This window comes from Neovison vison, chromosome 12, assembly GCF_020171115.1.
Source record: "Neovison vison isolate M4711 chromosome 12, ASM_NN_V1, whole genome shotgun sequence".
Classification (NCBI taxonomy): domain Eukaryota; kingdom Metazoa; phylum Chordata; class Mammalia; order Carnivora; family Mustelidae; genus Neogale; species Neogale vison.
Genome location: NC_058102.1, coordinates 104773029 through 104793009, shown reverse-complemented (window position 1 = coordinate 104793009; position 19981 = coordinate 104773029). Strand labels below are relative to the sequence as shown.

The following is a 19981-nucleotide window of genomic DNA, read 5'->3' as shown; positions in this document are numbered from 1 at the left end:
ATGCTTATTCATCCATTCATTCATTCAGCCATGATTTCTGAATGTTTGTGAGGAGGCAAGTGCTCTGCTAGGTCCTGGAAATAGGAGGCTAGAATCGACAACTAAGAGGAGGAAATCATAGCCTGGAGGCGAGTCAGGCCCTTGGAAGGTGTGTGGCAACTGGCGTGGGTGTCCCCAAAATAGGCATGTAGCAACATGGCAAGGCAGCTGGGGGGCGGCTAGGGCCTGTGCTGTGGTGGGGATGGCATCCGAGAGACCCCGCATCCTCAAGATGTGCCCCCGCCTCGTACTCATACCCTCATGCTCACTCCTCTGTGCTAGAGGATCTGCTCTGGGGGACAGAGTCTAAATGGGGGCGGCCACTCTCTTCGGACCTGTGGGGTCAGTTGACTCTGATGGACATGCTGGAAGCCCAGATGACATCAGACTGGCCTGATTGTTTTGTTTTGCATTTTTTTTTAAGTCAAACAAATAACCGTGAGTTAGTTTGGCTGGCTTTCTGTAGTAAACACTCAAGATAAAAAGAAAACAAATCCAAAAAAAGAAAAAAAAATCTGGATGTCTAATTGGCAAACTTGAAATTATAGAAGAATCTCCCAATTTAGAGTTTAGAGTGCATTGCTCCCTGTTGTACACTTGGTTATGATTAATCATTCCAAAATTTATGAGCCATGGTCCTGTTGTTGGAACAAACTTCCTATCATCTCTATGGAATAAGAACATAGCTTCAAAGAGGGACCTCAGGGCAACTTTGAACTGACATTGGGTTGGTGATGTGGGGTCCAGATTGAAAGTGGGGCTCTGCAGCCCTTAGCTGCTCAGAACCTGAGTATCAATGGCTAAGATCCCCCTTGAAAATATTGACGTGGAGAAGGTTCTTGGAGCCAACCCACTGCATTGCACTGACCAGTAGCCCCCCATTTAGTAGCCATACAGCCCACCACAGGAAGTAGCATTTTGCAGACTGGGACATTGAATCTGGGAGTTTAAATGGTTGCTGGTGTGACTGCAGAAAACAGAAAGACCATCCCTGATGATTCAATTATATTTGGGTCCATAGAAAAACAACATAGCCTCTTAAAAAAAAAAAAATTAGCCTCAAGGAACTGGTGCAAATTCGAGTCAAACTGGACATTGCAGGCCCTGTTTCTTTATCCGTGTCAGCTACTTCTCCCAGTAAACTTTGCAGAATGCCTTTTACATGCTTAATATGTGTCTGAAGAATCAAAGCATTTTGGCACAATCCAACCTCTTAGGGATGTTTGGGTTCAATCCCCTTCCTTTTTTTCCCCCACAATAAGGAAACGGAGGCCCCTAAGGGGAGGAGATGCTTGATGAAGGTTTATTGTCACCTGGAATAAGAACAGAAGTTGTCTGGCTCTCGGACACTGGCAGAAGGTTGTGAAAATCGAGCATTATAGAGAAACATCCAAGCAAGGGGATGAAGGGACTGAGGGGAGGCCTGCCTTTTTCCTTTCACAAAGGGCCCATCTACTCACCAAGCCAAGCCGAGGCTACACCTGCTCTCAGAAATGTTTGGATGCAGAAGGGTGACATTAAACGAAGTGAAGCACAGACTAATTTTTTAAAATAGGATTAATTGATTCCTTCTGCCTTTCTAAGACCCACCGTGTCTCTCCCTCTCTTTCTCTCTCTCATTTATCTATCCACCTGCCTGCCATCTATCGTATCCATAGTGATCCAGATAGAGCAGTGAATGGAGAGAGCACTACTGCAGGGGACAGGGACAACATGCACTTACGCTGGGGACACCCCAGGAATATTCTGTACATACCCATCTGTCAGACTAGACTATAAGTCCTTGCCCATCTCTACTTCTTGCAGTCCTACTGGAGTCCTGTCCATGGAACAATCCCCGGTGAACCATGTACTAGGCATCCAGAGTGGAGGCTGTGGGGCTCCACAGGCAGGAGAACACACCTTCCTGAGCCACATGGAAATCATGATCTAACGTAGGAGATGGAGAAGACCTATAGCCCCATACACAGAAGCAGATACTAGGGAAGAGCCTTCAAAGAATGTGCAAAGAGAGAAGAAAAGGAGTCCACCTTGAGGGCATCACAATAAGTGAAAGAAGTCAGAGAGAGAAGAATAAATACTGACTGCATGATTTCATTAAGAAGTAGAATCTACAAAACCAAACCAAACCCAGACTCATAGACACAGAGAACAGAAGGCTGGTTGCCAGAGGAGGGGTAGGGGGTGGTGGGGAAAGGGTGAAGGCATTTAAGAGGTACAAACTTCCAATTATAAAATAACTAAGTCACGGGGATGGAATGTGCCACATGAGAAATAAAGTCAATAATTTGTACCAAGTTTGTATGGTGACGGATGGTAACTAGATTTTTCGTGGTGATCAGTTTGCAATTTACATACGCAATGTCAAATTATAGTGTTGTGCACATGAAATTAATATAATATGATATGTCAGTTATTATTCAACAACAAAGATTTGCAAAAGTAAGAAAACCCAGGCTTTGCACTCAAATAACGAGGCAGGTGGGGCAGGCGTGTATCTGTCAGCTCTTTCTCAGGATGAGAAATAAGTTAGGCATTCTCTGCATTTTCAAAGATCTCTTACTTTGTCCCCTTGTGAATCCTCTCGAGTCATCTTGGGCCCTGCCCTCTTTCTTCCTGCTCTTGGGTTGTGGAGTACCCCCAGAGGAGCAGAGTTTTGACACCTACTCCTCCCAGCCCTTCTGAAATTTTGGAGAAGACTAGGCCTTCCTGATCTTAGCACTCAACAAGTAGTTGCCACACAAGTCTGGGCCTCACTCCAGAGTGATCAGAACCAAGGTGCGTCTGCAAAGTGTCTGACTGCTTATGGAACAGGACTTACCTGATTAAGACTTGATTAAACGCTGGTACTGGAGAGCAAAATCATCATTAGAGACTGCTAATGGGCACTTCCTCACCTGCATTATCCAATGTGAGGATACGAAACAAAACCCTTTTGTTTTGTTTTGTTTGCCCTTTGTCATCCAGGAGCCTCTAATCCAAATTCATTTTCGTGAAGCTCAGATTCAGGACAGATGTGTTCTCTTTGTGTATACATGTTTTTGTTTTTTGTTTTTTTTTTTCACTCCTGAGTACAAGCTATTGTTCAATTTTCCCAGCAAAGCTCAGGCACGGTGTGATTTTTCAGAAGATGGTGCAGAAAGAGAATTCAGAGCATGAATATGTGTATCCTTTCAGCAGAAATGTTTGGATGAATTCAGCCAACCAATACATCACCCGTCGATTTCATAACATCATCTAAGATAGTATTTGCTATGATCTTTAGAGCAACAAATGCAAAAAAGAGACTCCAAAATTATGTATATGACTGTGTCAGATGATCAAAAATCCAGCTAAGAAGCTTCTCCTACCCTGGAGGGATCAGAAAGTCTAGGAAGTGACTCATGAGCAGAGGTCACTAAGAGCAGGAGAGTGGTCCTGGCCTTATGCCCTTCACCTCTCCATCACTGGTCAGGAAGGGGGGAAAGGTCAGGTGTTGTCTACCTTCCCTTGAGCCCTGGCTCTGAATCTGGCACTTAACATTTGCTATTTCATCATATCAGTTCAACTACCCACTAAGTAGATACTACTTTCCTTGGTTGTTTTCTGGGGAATCAGAGTTCAGTTAGGTCAAGTAACCTGTGCAAAGTCATATAGTTAATAATGAGAAAATCAGGACTTAAACCCCTGACTACAGAGCCCATGCTCTTGTCAAGACCCCAAGTTGCCTTCCTCCCAAACCTACTGGGAGGTGAGCCCTGGACATGAACATCCTTACTCTTTGGATCTGAACCATCATAGTGGCCCCAAATGGGATGGAGACTGTGATCACGGTATTAAAGTCATAGCATATTAGACTTGGTCTCTACTTCTGCATCCACCGTTGAACCCCTCTAAGCCTCACTTCTAAAGGAGAATAATAATAATGTACTTACTTCATGGAGTCACTAGGAAGATGACATGATAAGGATCACAGGCTCGGCACAGGGCCAGGACATAGTCAATGCCCCGTACATTTCAGGGAGAAAACATGCAAGTAGTTTGCAGTTCTCTGTGTATAAGTAGCTTGGTTAAGGGTGAGGTATGTTGCATTCTAAAAGCAGGATCAGAGCAAGGCTAGGAAACAAACAAACAAACAAAAAAACGGGGCTAAGACCTGTAGGTCTGGCCCTGATGTGGGGTGCTCGTGGTTCCAGGCTAGGGTCCCTGCAAAGTGTGGCCGTGGGGTTCCTATTTTCCAGTCATCACCATATTTAAGGGTAAAGTGGAAGAGGTGGAGCTGCCTGTGGAGAAGGTAGACATCATCATCAGCGAGTGGATGGGCTACTGTCTGTTCTATGAGTCAATGCTCAACACGGTCATCTTTGCCAGGGACAAGTGGCTGGTAAGTGTCCTGCATGCTGTGCCCTTGTTGGTCTGCTGGCTGTCCTGCTGCTCTGCTCCCAGCCGACAGTCTAGGAAGAACATGAGGACTCCAGAGAGGGCTTGGGCTAGAAGGTCACTCCCTCCAGACCCCTTTCCTTAAACCAGATCTGCTTCAGAGGACAGAATGATGGCACCCAGGTCCAGCATGTCTGCCACATTGTTCTGTAGGTCTAACTTGGGCCTCTTTGGTTATAATCAACACCCATTTTCTGTTGTCAAGACAAAAATCTATTCTGGTCAACAGGTACTTAGGACTTGTTTCTCTGCCAGAGAGCTGAGCATGCTTCTGTCTCTGGCTTATCCAAGCTAAAGGGTCATTATCACCTTTCACTGTTCCCCATTGAACTTACCTTTGCCCCAGTTCATTTGTCCTATGGTCTCTACCTAGGTCCTTCACATTCTCCCCTCTCCCAAATAAAAATTGAACATTGTCATCCTAGCCCTAACCCTGGCCAGGGTGACAGTCTGCTGAATGAGAAATGCTAGCAAAGGGGGTGCCTGTCTGGTGACTCTATGTGCAGTTCAAAATGTGATGTCTTTGTCAGGTGAATAGATTACGAGACCCATTTCCCCACAATTCATCAACAGAAACCTGGAGGGCTTATGTTTCCAGACCGGGCAGCTTTGTACGTGGTAGCAATTGAAGACAGACAGTACAAGGACTTCAAAATCCACTGTAAGTTGCCTTTTAAGTTTTTGTATGGCTTTTTGTTTTCTTTCTCACATTTGGGTTGGGAGGTACTACAGTGGCCCTGAGATGAGCATCCTGTCTCATGAATACAGCTGCTATGCCTATGGAGGAGTTTACCTGTGACTTATTCTGGATTCTTCTCTCCAAGTGTTTCCCCCTGGTCCCAAGGGTGGGAGGGCTACAGAGAGAAAATAAGCAACGCAGTTGATTTAAGAGACATATCCTGAGGTGAGAGAATGAATGCAATGTGAATGAAAAATGAGTTGAAGCAGCAGAAGCTGATTTTTGTAGGGAACATCAGGCCAGGGGGCTGGGAGCCTGTGGAGGTTTGGTTATCCCAAAAGTCTACCACAGGTGTCAGAAATGGTGGGTCGCTAGGCAGCTCTGCCATTCTAAATCCTGCTTGCGTGCTACTTGAATTTATTGGAATGATAGTCACTCTTCTTTACATTAAGTAAAAAATATATTCTTCTTTGTGGTTCTTTTGGGGAAATGGGGTGGGGAGGGATGGAGACTCTGCACATGTGCATATGGGCACATGTGCACATGGGTTGCCAGGGACTCACATCCAAACCTATATTCATACTGCTTTATCAGCTGAGAATTTGTTCTTTAAGGGGGAAAAAAGCCAAACAAACAAAACCCTTTCCAATGTTTTGTCTGGTCTGAAAAGGATGCTTTGTTCTTTTAAATTTAGAGGGTAGCATTTTTCAGTGACACAGACTAGGTCCTCAAGCTTATTCCAAATGTGTTTTCATCACTTAGAAACAGCCATGTCTCCTCAGCCCGAAGAAAACATGACAAAGGAGCAAAGAACCCCTCACACAGGCAAGCACACGCATAGTCCAGCCCAAAGCAGGAACTCCACACAGTGCAATGGAGTTCGCAGACTTGGGGTTCCTGTCCCTGCAGTGATCAAACCCTCCTTGGCAAGACCAGTGCAGGGGGCCTCACAGACTGAACACCTGGTCAGCGCCTTCTGCCCCGAGAGGCTGAGACTTGATAGTTCGACAAATCGTTGCTCCATTGAGTCACCCAATTGCCATCTAATTCTTGCTAGCGCCATTCATGACTCCCCAGTCAGACTGCACCATGGAATGTGTACACTGGTGTGTGTGTTCACACTCTTCTGGAAATAGAACATGAGAGCACAAAATTCAGAGTCAGGTTCAGGAGAAGACAGAAGTGGGACAATTACACAAAGCTCTGTGCCCTTTGCCTTCAGCCAGTCTGTTGTCATTTCTGACATTTGATGAGCAGTGGGAGGGAGAGCAACCTATGTTAGATGATCACATTTCAAAGTCTGCCAGTCCTGGGTTCAAATCCTACCTGGATGACTTGGAAGAAATTACCTAACTCCTTTGGCCTCACTGGTAATATCACCAATCCTACACACTAGCCATGAGGACCAAGTGAGATAATGTATATGAAAGGATATGAGAGCTCTTGGAGGTACATGGCATCAGACTGGACCGAGGCATTGAACACATCACTAAGCCCCTTTCTGCTTGTAGCTCTGGTAAGTAAGCCTGACTGCCAAGCTTGTTGGCCTCCAGTGGCTCAGAATCTAGGACAGATATGCTCTCACGGTAGATCCCAGAAACAACTCAATGGTGAGCATTGATCAAATGTATGTATAAATAGGACATATTTTGCCCTGAAGCTTAATTATAATGCTGTTTTTAGAGTTCTGGATGTGCAACTATACCAAATCATGTTTTGAAGAGAACCTTCAGGTGCATTCTTCGTTCTTATGCACAAATATTTATTGAGCCCTGACCCTGGGCATTGCTCTTTAAGGGACTTCCTCATTTCCTAAAAGCCAACATACCTAGCCCTCCTCCTTTCTCTGCATTATGTCTGGGCCCCTGTGGCAGACGCACCTTGTAGCAAGGTGCTGGAACTGGAGAGGGCTGCATGGACCCTGACAGGTGCAAGAGGGTAGTTGATACTCTTCACCTGCTTGTCCAGGACTGGAGAACGTGTGATTTAATCTTACGCTGCCCACTGCAATTTTGATAGGTTCTGGGAAAGAAAGAAAAAATTAAATCAGCTTTAAAAAATTTAAATCCTCTTTTCTCGTGAAGTGTTTCCTTTGGAGTCTTCTATCCAAAACCACACACTCAGCCCCCAAAACCCCAGACCTAAAAAATAAAAATCAAACATACATTTAAAATTTATTTGAAAAACTATGAAGCTTTCCATTTAAAATTTTTTTAATGATCTGTTTTTGTTTTTAGTAAAGGAAGCAAGCCTGTTTAGAAATCTGTTTCAAATAAACAGAGATTTTGGTTACTCTGAGTTTTAAACCAAAGTAAAGCATAAAGGATGCTGGTTGCTAAGGGAACAATTGTAAGCAAATTTCAGTTGATTCAAGAACTGGCTAAAAAAGAAAAATCTTAAATTGGGGCAGGAGAATGAGACAAGCCCAGAACCTTTCATAAAGTAAATTGTTATAAAACAGCTTCCTCCCTGCCCCTCTCCTCCTTTCCATGACCTTCCCCTTCCCTCTCCTCCTTTTCCCCCTTCTTTTCCCTCCCCTCTCCCTTCTTCTCTCTTTTTCTTTCTCAACCATATGCAACATGGAAACACAAAAATGAATGAAACACAGAAGTTGCCCTCATTTTGCTAACCAACTTCTAGAGAACACAGAAAAAGAGAGGCAAATGACTGGCATGTACTAGGCTCACAAAACACATTTTGTTGAGTGAATGAATGAAGAAACAAATGAAGGTGTAAAAATAAGCAGTTGAGGAATGTTCAAGGCATAGTGTTTAAACACAAGAGAGAGGAGCAATCTTTTTTAAAAATTTCTACTATGGAGGAAATTTATAGAATCTTAAAACTGGAAAAAAAAAAGTGGTAGGTGTTCTATCCAATACATGAACCTGACCCAATACACGAATCTCCAACCTGCTGAAAGTCAGGGGTATGGACATCAGCTTCCTGGCTCACGAGAAGATGAAAAGGAAGGCCTCCTGTGGTGTCAGTGGTGGTGCAGCCCAGAGTGGGGAGCGCAAAGGCAGGACCGCTTGTGGGGCTCCGTTGTTCTCCACATGGTTCTTTCCTACCTTTATCCCTAACACCCAGAGTTCTAGTCTCTGGCTCTCTCCTATTTTAGTTTACTTTTTTTTAAAAGATTGCATTTATTTATGTGATAGAGAGAGAGTGAGTGAGTGAGAGAGAGAGCACAAGCTGGGGGTGGGAGGGAGATGCAAAAAGAGAGAGAGAAACAGACTGTCCGCTGAGCAAGGAGCCTGATGCATGACTCGATTCCAGGATCCTGGGATCATGATCTGAGCCAAAGGCAGATGCTTAACCAACTGAGCCATCCTAGTGCTTCTCTCCCCTATTTTATACAAGGAGTTGCCTGTGCCTGAGAGACTAAAATGTATGAAACTATTATAAACACCTTCCCTTCTGTCTAGAGGAGAAACTGTAAGAAGTGCCTCGTGGCACTTGCTCTATTTCCTGTTAACCCATCCAGAGGCAGTGCCCTTTACCCTAGTGGAGAAACTGAAACTGTGGGGCCAGGGTGGGGGAGGAGGATGCAGCTCCAGCTCTCTCCAGTGAAACGTAAAGTTGGTTCCCCAGTACTTCATATTTCTTTTTCTGTAACTGCTTTTGAGATTTTTCTCTTCATTTTGATATTCATCATATTGATACTGACATGTCTATGCTGTATTTTTCTTTGTATTTATCCCGCTTGGGGTTCTACAGCATTCTTGGATCCATAAGTTGATGATTTCATTGATTCAGGAAAATTTTCAGCCATTATCTCTACGAATACTTTTTTCCTGCCTGATTCTCTTTCTCTTCTCCTTCAGGGACTCCAATTACACGTATGTTAGATACTTATTGATATTGTCCCATGGATCTTGGGTACTTTTTTCTCTCTCTGTGTATAAGTTTGGATAATCTTTTTTGACCTATTTTGAAGTTATTCACTACTTCCTCTGATATATGCATTCTTTTAATAAGCACATTGAAAGGATTCTTCACCCTGATATTGTGATTTTCTTTTCTTTTCTTTTTTTAAAGGCTTTCTTTATTCATTTGACAGAGAGAAACACAGCAAGAGAGTGGGAGTGGGAGCCCGATGTGGGGCTTGATCCTGGGACTCTGGGATCACAACCTGAGCCGAAGGCAGATGCTGAGGCACCCCGACACCCCTGATACTGTGATTTTCATCTAGCATTTCCATTGGCTCATTTTATAATTTCCATCTCACCAGTGAAATTCTCCATCTGTTCATGCATGTTTTTTCCATTGGATTCTTTAACTTCTTTACTATAGGTACCTTAAAGCCTCTATTGGATAATTCCAACACCTGGGCTATCTCTAAGTCTGCTTATATTGATTATATTTTCTTCTGATCATGGCTCATGTTTTTTTAACTTTTTTATCCATCTTGCAATTTTGTTCTTAATGCTGGGCAATGTCAGTAAAAGAATGGTAGAGACAGATGCACAATAGTTATACCCAGAAAAGAGTATGCGTTTTCTCTGCCAGGCTGTTAGAGTGGGGATTTGAGTCAATTTAGTCTGTCATAATGATAGGTTGGGGCTTGGCTGTTGCTTTAGTTACATTCATTGTGCTACAATGCTGTCCTTTCTGAGAGTTTGTTTTTAATCCATAAACAAAATCACAGGTCCTTCTGATGTTATTGTTTAAATTCAAATAAGAAGATTAATAACAATATTTCTTGGCAGCCAATGGCCCTCACTCCACATTCACTCAGTCAATAAGCAAGACAGAGTTGCAACAGAAAAAAATCTGTTGTATTAGTGTTGTCTCCCATCCCTGCTCCACTTCTGCTAAAGGAGCTAGTGGGAAATAAATGGTTAGCAAAAAAAAAAAAAGAAAGAAAGAAAACAAATGTAATGTCCTGGGCAAACTTTTTCTTGAATAACTAAAGGCAGGGTGGTCTAGCTGGGAAGAAAAACATGAATTAACCTCTGAAAATGTAACTAAAATACTGGGCATTGCAAAGCAGTGTAGAGCATTAAATATTTGGTAATGAATTTCAATTAAAAAAGCATTATCTGTGTGCTTATATTGTGCTAGATACGGGGCTATAGGTGTTGAGGATATAGAAGAAGTAATCCCATAGTTGGGAATAGTTAGGAAAGTCTTCACAAAAGCAGGGGATATTAAGCTCATCATTTCTTGACTGTAAGGGAATTTTCTTTCTTTCTATCTTTTTTTTACAAAGAGAGAGAGTATGAGAAAGAGAGCATGTGTATGTGGTAGGAAGAGGACCAGAAGGGGAGGGAGGGGGGTGGATCTCAAGTAGATGCCCTACTGAGCACAGAGCCTGATATAGGGCTAATCTCATGACCCTGAGATTATGACCTGGGTTGAAATCAAGAGTCGGACTGTTGACTGACTGAGTCACCCAGGCGCCCCTACTTACATAGATCTATAAAATTCCACCTTCTTGGATCCCAAATATGGAGATTCTGATTCAGGAGGTCTGGTATGGGCCCAGGAATTTGTATTTTTAAAAAAGCATTTCAGATGATTCTAGAGCACAGAACCACTGAACCCAACTCCTCACTTTACATGCAAGCCTGGGGAAGAGGCTTGATCTGTCCATGGTAACACAGCTCAGATGGTGACAAAGCCAGAGCTCAAATCACATAATGATAAGAACCACTGTGTATCAGCTGCTCTATGTTCCAGGCATCTCCTTACATACTCTACTTATATTATCACATTTAACCCTCATGACAACCCAATAGAGTAGCTGTGGTTATCATCATCTCTATTTTAAAGAACAGACCAACTCTTTGAGAGCTAAATTTTTGCTAATATTACATAACAAATAAATGGCAGAGCCCAGAGTTGAAGTGTGAAGTCCAGGTCTTAAAACAGCATGCACATAGACTCTCTTCTATATTTGCCCAACACATGCCCTGAGCCTCAACTTAAGGCAGGGCTGAGAGAGAGAAGGAGCAGGAACATGGCAGCAGCAGGTGTCTTAAGGAAAGATTTTAAATGAAGACAGTGTATTTAGCGTATATATTTTATCCAGGGACTTCTAGACTCTAGAAGGGGGTCTTCCCTGAAACACGTCCCATTGCCAACCGAGCAGCTTCCTTCTCCAAACGTAGGTTTCAACTGGGAATTTGGCACCAACCTCATGTGATTTAATGGATATGACTGGCATCTTATCCTTAAGCCAGAATTTCGCAAGTGTTCACCCTCTGGGAGATGATTATTTTCTCTGCCTCTTCTCCCCGAGGAAGGTCTTTGTGTGCTTTAGAAAGGAGTCAAAGAAGCACAGCTTTCACTGACTGTTCCGACCTCCTTCCTCACACACCCCCTCTCTTAAACATACAGAAACATAGTTCCCAAAGGTACTGTTTGCTTGATGTAAATTTTAAAAGGAAATTTAATCCTATAAGATTTTAGAGAAAAGCTTCTCTCCTTTGATGCATTTCTAGACCCATCTGCATAAACAGACAAATGAGATTCAGCTGCTCAGAAACTAAAGCTGCTGCTTAGGCCACACCCTCTGCAGTACTGGGAGAGGAAATTGCATTCCTGGTTGCTGTCACAACTGGGTCAGTGCAGCTGAAGGATCAGGGGACAAGCTGGAGTGATCCCTAGCTCCTCCATCTCCCTAATGCATGAACTGGACCCAGATATTGTGTGTGGGCCAGATGCCAACTTCCCCCAACCTATTTCATTGACTGTCAATGGAAGTATCCCCTGAAGTTTGCAGGATAGATTAGATGAAGAGTCTGGCTTGAGATAGGTGGTCAGTCAATGGTAGCAATGATTGCCACCAATTAAGGATGGTCTTAGGCCATCAGATGTGCATTCCTTCACTCACCACCCTTGCATCCTACATCTTTCTCCCTCTCAGAGCATCTTATAAGCAGCTGTAAGGGGCCAATGAGCATCACTGGGTTGGTTGTGCACTACCTGGGGGATATTTCTTATGGGATGGATTCTTAATGAGTACATCATGGCATGTGAGAAAGACAGACTCATGACCCAACCTCCCCACTCATTTTCCAGTTGAGAAAACAGAGGTTCAGAGGGGTTATGGAATTAGCACAAGGGCCTAGTCAGTAAGTGCTGGTGCTCGGATTCAAACTAGTCTATATCATTTTAAGAGCCCATGTGTCTCTTTGCTTTGTTGAAGATTCAGTGGGTGGAGACAGGAGAAGGGAGAGAGATGGATCTTCTAAGTGTGCAGAATGGCCGAGCAAAGGCACCAAGATAGAAATGTGGGTGCCAGATAAGAGTTTGTAGGAGATGCTGCTGGCTCGGAGAGAGGGAAAATAGATCCAGGAAGAGGCAGGCAATCTGGATTCCAGTCTTGATCCTGTGGCATTCTAGCTGTGTGACCTTAGAGAAGATTTTCAGCCTCTCTGAGTTTTAGTTTTCCTAACCATCAAGTGGGATTTGTACATCCTGCCAAGCTCTCCACTCGATGAGCAATTCTTCTATTCTGATTTCAGGGGAACGTGGGCTTCCCCTTCCCCTCCCTTGGGGATACTGTGCTCTAGCACTCGGGAGGGCTGGGAAGACTTCCGGGGGTCCTGCTGCTGGCCCTCATGGCTCACTCTGTTTTCGCAGGGTGGGAGAATGTCTATGGCTTTGATATGACCTGTATCCGAGATGTTGCCATGAAGGAGCCCCTGGTGGACATCGTGGATCCAAAGCAAGTGGTGACCAATGCCTGTTTAATAAAGGTCTGTAGACTCCTCCTGCTTGGGCCCAAGCGTGCTGGCAACCCAGCTGTGCCACCCTGGAAAGCCATGGGCCTGGAGTACCCCGGTCTGGCGAGGCAAGGCCAACTTGGCCAGATCCCCTGGCACCCCAAGGTGACTGCCCGTCAAAAGAAGATGCTCGCACAAGGCAGAGCCACAGAGAGAGCCAGTGGACTCCACGGGGGCACAGCTGAAGGGAGGGAGTCGGGTCACATCCCTCGGTGATTCAGGGGGAATGGTCTGGGGGAGGGGGCATCAGTGGAGAGGCAGGAGAGTATGCTCAGGTTTGGGCAAGCTCCTCCATTCAGAGGTGGATGGCCCTCTTGGGGAAGCAATCCAATCCCTCCAACGGCTCTGTAATTGGCATTACACTCCCCCCTCCAAGCACACATCTGACCTGGCCAGACAGAGCTCCTCAACCCCCTTCCCAAGAGTGGTCTTGTTTGCACATGCTCTAACAGCTTTCCTGGCAAGATGTTCTTCCGTGCAAATGAAGAACAGCTGGCCAGCATCCTTGGCGCAGTGATCCTCCGTGTATTCTTATTATTAAATATTCAAACGTATCAAATTTGATAAAGTGAAAACAAAAGCTCCCCTTGACCTTCCCTCCCTCTCAACCCCACACACGCTTTTCCTGGAGGTAACACTGTTCACATGTTGGCTTGCTCTTTCCAGCCCTTTCCTATGGATTTACATCTATAGACACAAATATATTATATTGAACCATATAGACTACTAATACTTGGTCTTTTAAAATCTAGAAAGACATCACTTTCATATGGTGAAGCTAACTTTTTAATGTAAAAATCTGGGTTCATTCTGTAAGTTGTTCATTGGCCCACCCAGCTGCCATCTTAATGAAACAGACTTGCGGGCTCTGGTCCTGGACGTGTCACTTCTTTGTGGGGAGTATTGGGCTGGAGCCCGGCAGCATCTGCAGTGGATAAAGGGGAAGAGTCCAGTTCCCCTGGGGATGAGGTTCCTGAAGATCTGATGTAAACTGCTGCTCTGCCAGGCTCACAGCTGTCCTTTGTCAGTGGGCACAGTCCTCCTAAGAAGAAACTCAGCTTTTGGTCCCTAGTGTCCCTGTGGCATTTAGAAGGGACCTCCGAGGACTAATAAAACCAGCTGAGCCTCACATAGCTCATCAGTTGATGCCTCTTTCTTATGACATTCTGCCTAAGAGGTATAGCTGGAAGTCTATGTCTTCGGCTCTCTGTGGACAGGGTTCTCACTACTTCGTAACTCGGCCCGTTCCAAGTCCCGGCAGGATCAACGGCAAGCAAAAGTGTCCTTTAAGTTTTTCTCCTACCAGCCTCTGGTCCCTGAAGCCTCTCCCTCTCCCTTCCCCAAACAAGAAACAGGGAAATAGACCGCCAAACTGGTGCAACTGAATTTGCCCAAATGACATGGGGCAGTTTTATGGAACTGTTAGGCATCTGTGCACCATGGCCTTGGCCGAAGGCATGACTGTTTCAATGTGCAGGGGCCCCAGGGTCTTTCCACCTTTGATGGTAGGCGTGGCCACTGTGCTTGCCTGGGTCTACTGCAGGTTGCGTGGTGGGCTAGCCTGCTTCTCCCCCACTGCAAGGCCACTCTGGCCTACCCACTCCCACCAAGGTTTTTTCCCTTGGTTATACCTGAGTGCAGCCAGGGGCAATGCAACAGAACTTGGGGAAGGGGACGCAGATGGGCACACACACTCCTGTAAACTCCTCTGGGCCTACGAGTTTGTGTCAGGATGGGAACTCAAAGCTGAGGTCCTGCCCCCGCCTTTGCCCGCACCCCTTCTTTCTCTCTTCCCCGGGAAGGGTAAGGACTGTCTGTGCATGCTTCTGTAACCAGGAGAGCCCCTCCATCAGCTTGCCTGCGGATGTGCTAAGCAACATTTTGCCAAGCCTGTTGGGAAAACACTTGCCCTTCTTCACACACTTAATTGCTACTTTCATCGCTATTAACGTTGCAAAGTGTGACACTTTATTATAATTAAGACTCTGTTTTGACCAGACTTCTGCTCTGAGACATCCATTTGTAACGTTATTTAGTGGTGGGGATAATGGAGGCCAGGGCTTTTCTGAGCAGTTGATGTTTCCAGAACCCTCCGCTTCCTGGGGCTTCCCTGAGGCTGAGTCGGCGGGGGGCCCTCTGTGGTGTCAGAGACTCTGTTGGAGCAGGAAGACAAAATCCTTCCAGTGCAGGGCTCTGGGCCCTAGGGAGCCAGGGTAAAGGGTTTGGGTCTGTAGGCTTTGGGTCTGACAGGAGGGTGGGCGTGAGCTTTGAGGGCCTCTGTGTCTCCGAAGCTCAGCCACAGTGGGCCGCCTTTGCAGATGGCTCCACCCCTATTGCCAAAAATCAACCGCCTCCGCTGTCACCATTTTATGTCATGTCATGTCATGTCATGTCATGTCATTTTAGTGAGCTCTATGCCCCGTGTGGGGCTCGAACTCACAACCCAAGAGTTGCAGGCTCTACTCACTGAGCCAGCCGGGACCCCTCCATTGTCACCATTCTAATGTACAGCTTCATCACGTCTGTCTCGAAACCTTTTGCTCCTTTGGGGGCCCCTATTAAGATGCAAATGTCTGTAGGACGTAGTGAACCCTATCAGCTAACAGAGGAGTCAATAGCTGACGGTGGTTGATACACACGTCTGGGAGCAGGACTCTAGGGAGGTGGCCCTCTTGATCCAGGGGGATGGTGTGTGTGTGAGCGCATGCCCTGAATGTTGTGAAGAAGTGAGGGGGCTGCCCAGAGAACGGAGCCAGGTCCAGATGTGTCCCGGAGCCTACATTTGGGGCTCACTCTCTGTGTTCATGCCAACAGGTCCATGATCGGTAGGTAAGCCATATGGAGTCATGTAAGGTTTTGGATTCAGAGAGCAGTGCAGTCTGAATGGATCTGAGGGATTGGGGGTTGGTTTGGAGAAGAGGCCTGGGGCTGGGGGAAGGAGCTCTGTCGAGCAGGGAAGCCAGTAAGGAGAAGACCGAGGACTGTCAAGTGCTAGGTTACACAGCGGGAACACACAGACCCATCATGGGCAGTCTCTGCCCCGAACTCTAGTCTGATGTGGGTGGGGGCAGGGAGCAGGCTGCTGAGACAAGCCAGAAGTACCGTGGAAAGATCAGGCGAGGCTGAAAGCAGAGGGACCAAGAGAAAAAGAAAATGAGGACCTTGGAAAGAGCCTGGAGTCTGGTCGTCTGGCCCTGGCAAAGAAGGAGATGTTAGTCGGTGAGTGTGGGCACCAGAAGCCTTGTGGGCTATGCCAATGCCATTAACATATATGGTTAACCACATCTGCCTCTGGGTTGTAGACCTGAAGGAACCATGGGCAGCCTGTGGCCAGAGGGCTAACGAACGTCATATACGCTGACAGGTGCCATGAACCAAACTAGCAGGATGTCATAGAATGGAGGACCCTACACTCAGTGTCCAGGACAAAAGGAAAAGGGAGCATGAGCGAGAATGTGGTGAAGGGAGGGGCTTGGCTGACTTTGTGCTGTCTGAGCCAGCAGTGTGCTTTTTGAGATCAGAAGCTGCTGCTAGAAGTATGTCCCAAACAAGGAGGGTGGTGGAGTCAGAAATCATGACTTTGAGAAGTGAATGAGAAAACAGACCCAGTTTATGTTGGAGAAGAAAAGGTTTAGGGGGCCCCTGTGAGATGGAAGAGGCATTAGCCGTGGGTGGAAGTTACAGAGACTAGTGGGTACTCTCCTCACTCATTTTGAAGAGGGAGCTGTCCATTGGAGATGTCAGGAGATGGAATCAGCTGCCTGACAGGTAGTGAGCATATCAATCCCACAAAGGTGTTCAAGCCAGCACCAGATGGCCCCTCCCCAGGGAGGCTACCAAAGGGGCTCTTGCACTGATGGTTTTCTAATCCCATCAAATTCTGCATGCTTGACCCATGGCTTCCCATTCCCCGGATTCTTGTTTCCCATCCTTGGTTCTAGAAGCACAGTAAACTTGCATCTGAGGTGACATCACCAAGAGGCTCCCCATTTCCCTACATCTGCATTTCTACCCTGTTCCCAAACAACACATCAGATCTGCAGCTTCCCCCGGAAGACTTGATGGCTCCACACTAGAATAGGGCTCTGATCAGACTTGCCTCCTTGACCAAACTTCTTCCTCTGTCTCTTTCAAGTCCCTGGAATGCTTTGCGTCTGCTCTTCCTTTATTTGTTCTAGAAATATGCAGAGATAAAAGCCATTTCTGTTACATCATTCTGTGTCTTCCCTGCTCTAGATTCCCCACCTTCAGACCCCTCTCCTAATTATCCCCAACACATTCCATCATCCAAGTCTCAGGAGAACTCCCTTGGAACCAGTCCAAGCACAAGAGTTTCTGTCTCTTGTCCTTGCTACACAAACCCAGCAATGGGAAGCTTCCTTAGACCTCACAGAAAGTTGTCTGGATGCCTCTAGGGCTCTTGGAAGGTTTGCCCTGTCTCACCAGAGCCAGCAAACAGCAGGTCAGCATCCTTCACAGAGAAAAGAACAGCACATTGCAAACTGTCTTTCATTATACGTGCTCCCCACGCAACATCGATTTTCAGCTACTTCCCAACTGAAATTGTTAAAATTATTAGTCCTTTGTGTTTTCCATTCCCCAGTCAGAACTGAAAAATTCTTACTTATTTCTCTCCCTTTTTCTTTCTTCCTTTCTCTTTTTCCCCCTTCATCTCCCTTCCCTCCACCTCTCTCCCTCTCCCCTCCCCTCTCTTCCTTTCCTTTTCCTTCCTTCCTTCCTTCTTCCTTCCTTCCTTCCTCTCTTTCTCTCTCTTTATTTCCTTCTTCTCTTTTTCTCTTTCTCTCTCTCCTCCCTCCCTCCCCCTACCCCCCCCTCTTTCTTTCATCCAGGCTTGGTGTAGATGATCAGCAGAACTTTCCTCAGTTCAGCCTGTGACTGTAGTTGGGCTCCTATCTTCACTCCCAAGATAATACTTAGTGTCTCCTGTTGCTCAGAACTTGAATATCAAAAAATGGGGAAATGACTAATCTGGTTCACCCAAATCCCTGGGAGGGCTTGAAAAAGCACCAATCAGTCTCTGTGTTGATCCCAGAGGTCTGAGCTGCCATCCCCACCCCACCCCCACTCGGAATTTGTATCCAGGGGATGCTAATGCCCTTCATTTGGAGCCGCACTCTGAGAACGTCTAGATGAGGGAGTGATGCTGAGCTAGACTGCTCTGAGGCCACTCAGTTAGGTTCAGGAAATCTCTGTCTCATTCATCCCCCTCTCCCCTTTCCTTCCCTCTCCTCCCCTCCCATTCCCAGAAGGTTGACCTTCCTAATTCTGTTCTCCTCACATTCAAATGTGTTTGCACCATTTCCTGAGCATACCCCACCATAGAAAGGATGGAGGAGGTCACTGGGAGGGCGGTGGGTGGACTGGGGAGCCACCCTGAGGGTAATGATCCCCCCCGACCCCGAGAGAGTCTACTGTGGGTGGTCTTCCAAGGGAAGGAAGCTGCTGACCAGGACCCAGACCTGGTGGCGGTGCTAAGTGTTGGCATTCTCTTTCCTCCGGGCTGCAGGAAGTGGACATTTATACGGTGAAGACGGAAGAGCTGTCGTTCACATCTGCCTTCTGCCTGCAGATACAGCGAAATGACTACGTCCACGCCCTGGTCACCTATTTTAATATTGAATTTACCAAGTGCCACAAGAAAATGGGGTTTTCCACAGGTGAGCCTTTTGTGGGCACTCACTCCAGACCCTCCTCTGCCTTCATGTGGAGGCTTTGCAGAAGTGGCAGAGGCTGGCCTTGTCATGGGGGCAGGACCTGGGGCCAGAGCAGAGGGTCCTTGCTTGGCATCTCGTAAGCCTTTTCCAGCACTTCCCCAGGCTTTTGGCTGCCAAAGGAGAAGGTAGATGGAAGTGGGTATGGTAAGACCAGAGTGCGTGTTGGGCAGGGAAAGGCAGAGGCGGACGGCCCCATTTGGAAGGCACATTTGTTCATTGACCATCTACTAAGCATATTCCGTGCAAGGGGCAAGGATACAGAGTGGAGTAGGTTTCCCTGTCTTCACTGCCTCGCCCTCCCACAGGATTCAATGGGTCTCTCGCTAGGCTGCAGACCTAGGAAGACCATGTCTCCCTGTCTCCTTCCTCTCTTTGCTGCTTCTCCCCCAATCCTTCCTTCATTAAGCTCCTGACACTGTTCCCCAAAGACCATCTGTGCTCTCCCTCCTGTCCCAGCTTCAGAGGTGTTTCATTTCCTGCAGCAGATGAGCCCAAATTTCTTAGCCTGGTAAATGGGGGTTCCATGACCCAGCCCTAGCCCACTTCTGTCACCTCATTTCTCACTGCCCCTCCTTTGCTTTGCCTTCCTCCCTTGTCCCTTCACTGCACACACAGCCCAGTCACACTGAGCACCTTGCAGTCCCCGAGCTTAGCAAGGCTTCTTAAGTCTTTAGGCCATGGTCTCTGCCCATGCCAACCCCTGTTCTAGGTGTGTCATAGGGACAGGAAGATCTTGTCAGAGACTCTTGTCATCTCCTTCCTCGCATATTTGTCTGGTAGGGCTGCCATAACGAAGTACTACAGACTGGTGGCTTAAACTATAGACATTTATTTCTCAGAGTTCTGGAAGTTCAAGGTATGGGCAGGTTTGGTCTCTCCTGAGACTCTCTCCTTGGTTTGCAGGTGTCCTCCTCTTCTTTGTGTCCTCACAAGGCCTTTCCTCTGCTGTGTGCCCTCATCCCCTCTTTCTAGAAGGACATCAGTCATACTGGATTAGGGCCCACCCAAAGGTCTTATTTTAATAGTCTCTTTAAAGGCCCTATATCCAAATACAGTCATATTCTGAGGGACAGGGGCTTAGGGCCACAGCTCATGAATTGTGGGGGACACAGTTTGGCCCCAAACACCTCCTCCATCCCACTCCTCACCTGGCCAACTCCAGCACAGGCCTCATCTCCCACCTCAGCTGTTAATGGATGCCCTCCTCCACTCCTGGTCAAGGTTAGGCATCCTCCTTGGGGCTCCCTAATATCCTGTGCTTATGTCAGTCAGTCATGGCGCTGTAAAAAAAAAAAAAAATGTAAAAAATCAAGGAAAAAGTTCTCTTTCCATTGCATCTCAACTCTGGCTCAGAGACAAATGTGAATGATTTCTTT

General features: G+C 46.4%; 1 protein-coding gene across 2 annotated transcripts in view; it reads left to right on the top strand.

Moving 5' to 3' along the window:
* Positions 1-19981, top strand: part of PRMT8 (protein arginine methyltransferase 8) — a 101034-nt gene that overhangs the window by 72066 nt on the left and 8987 nt on the right. Inside the window, exons 5-8 of one of the 2 annotated variants that reach the window (XM_044227730.1) lie at positions 4260-4402; positions 5032-5119; positions 12728-12843; positions 18398-18548. In XM_044227730.1, the coding sequence (XP_044083665.1) occupies positions 4260-4402; positions 5032-5119; positions 12728-12843; positions 18398-18548 (498 nt within the window). The remainder of the gene's footprint in view (positions 1-4259; positions 4403-5031; positions 5120-12727; positions 12844-18397; positions 18549-19981) is intronic. The other variant, XM_044227731.1, reaches the window with a different exon arrangement.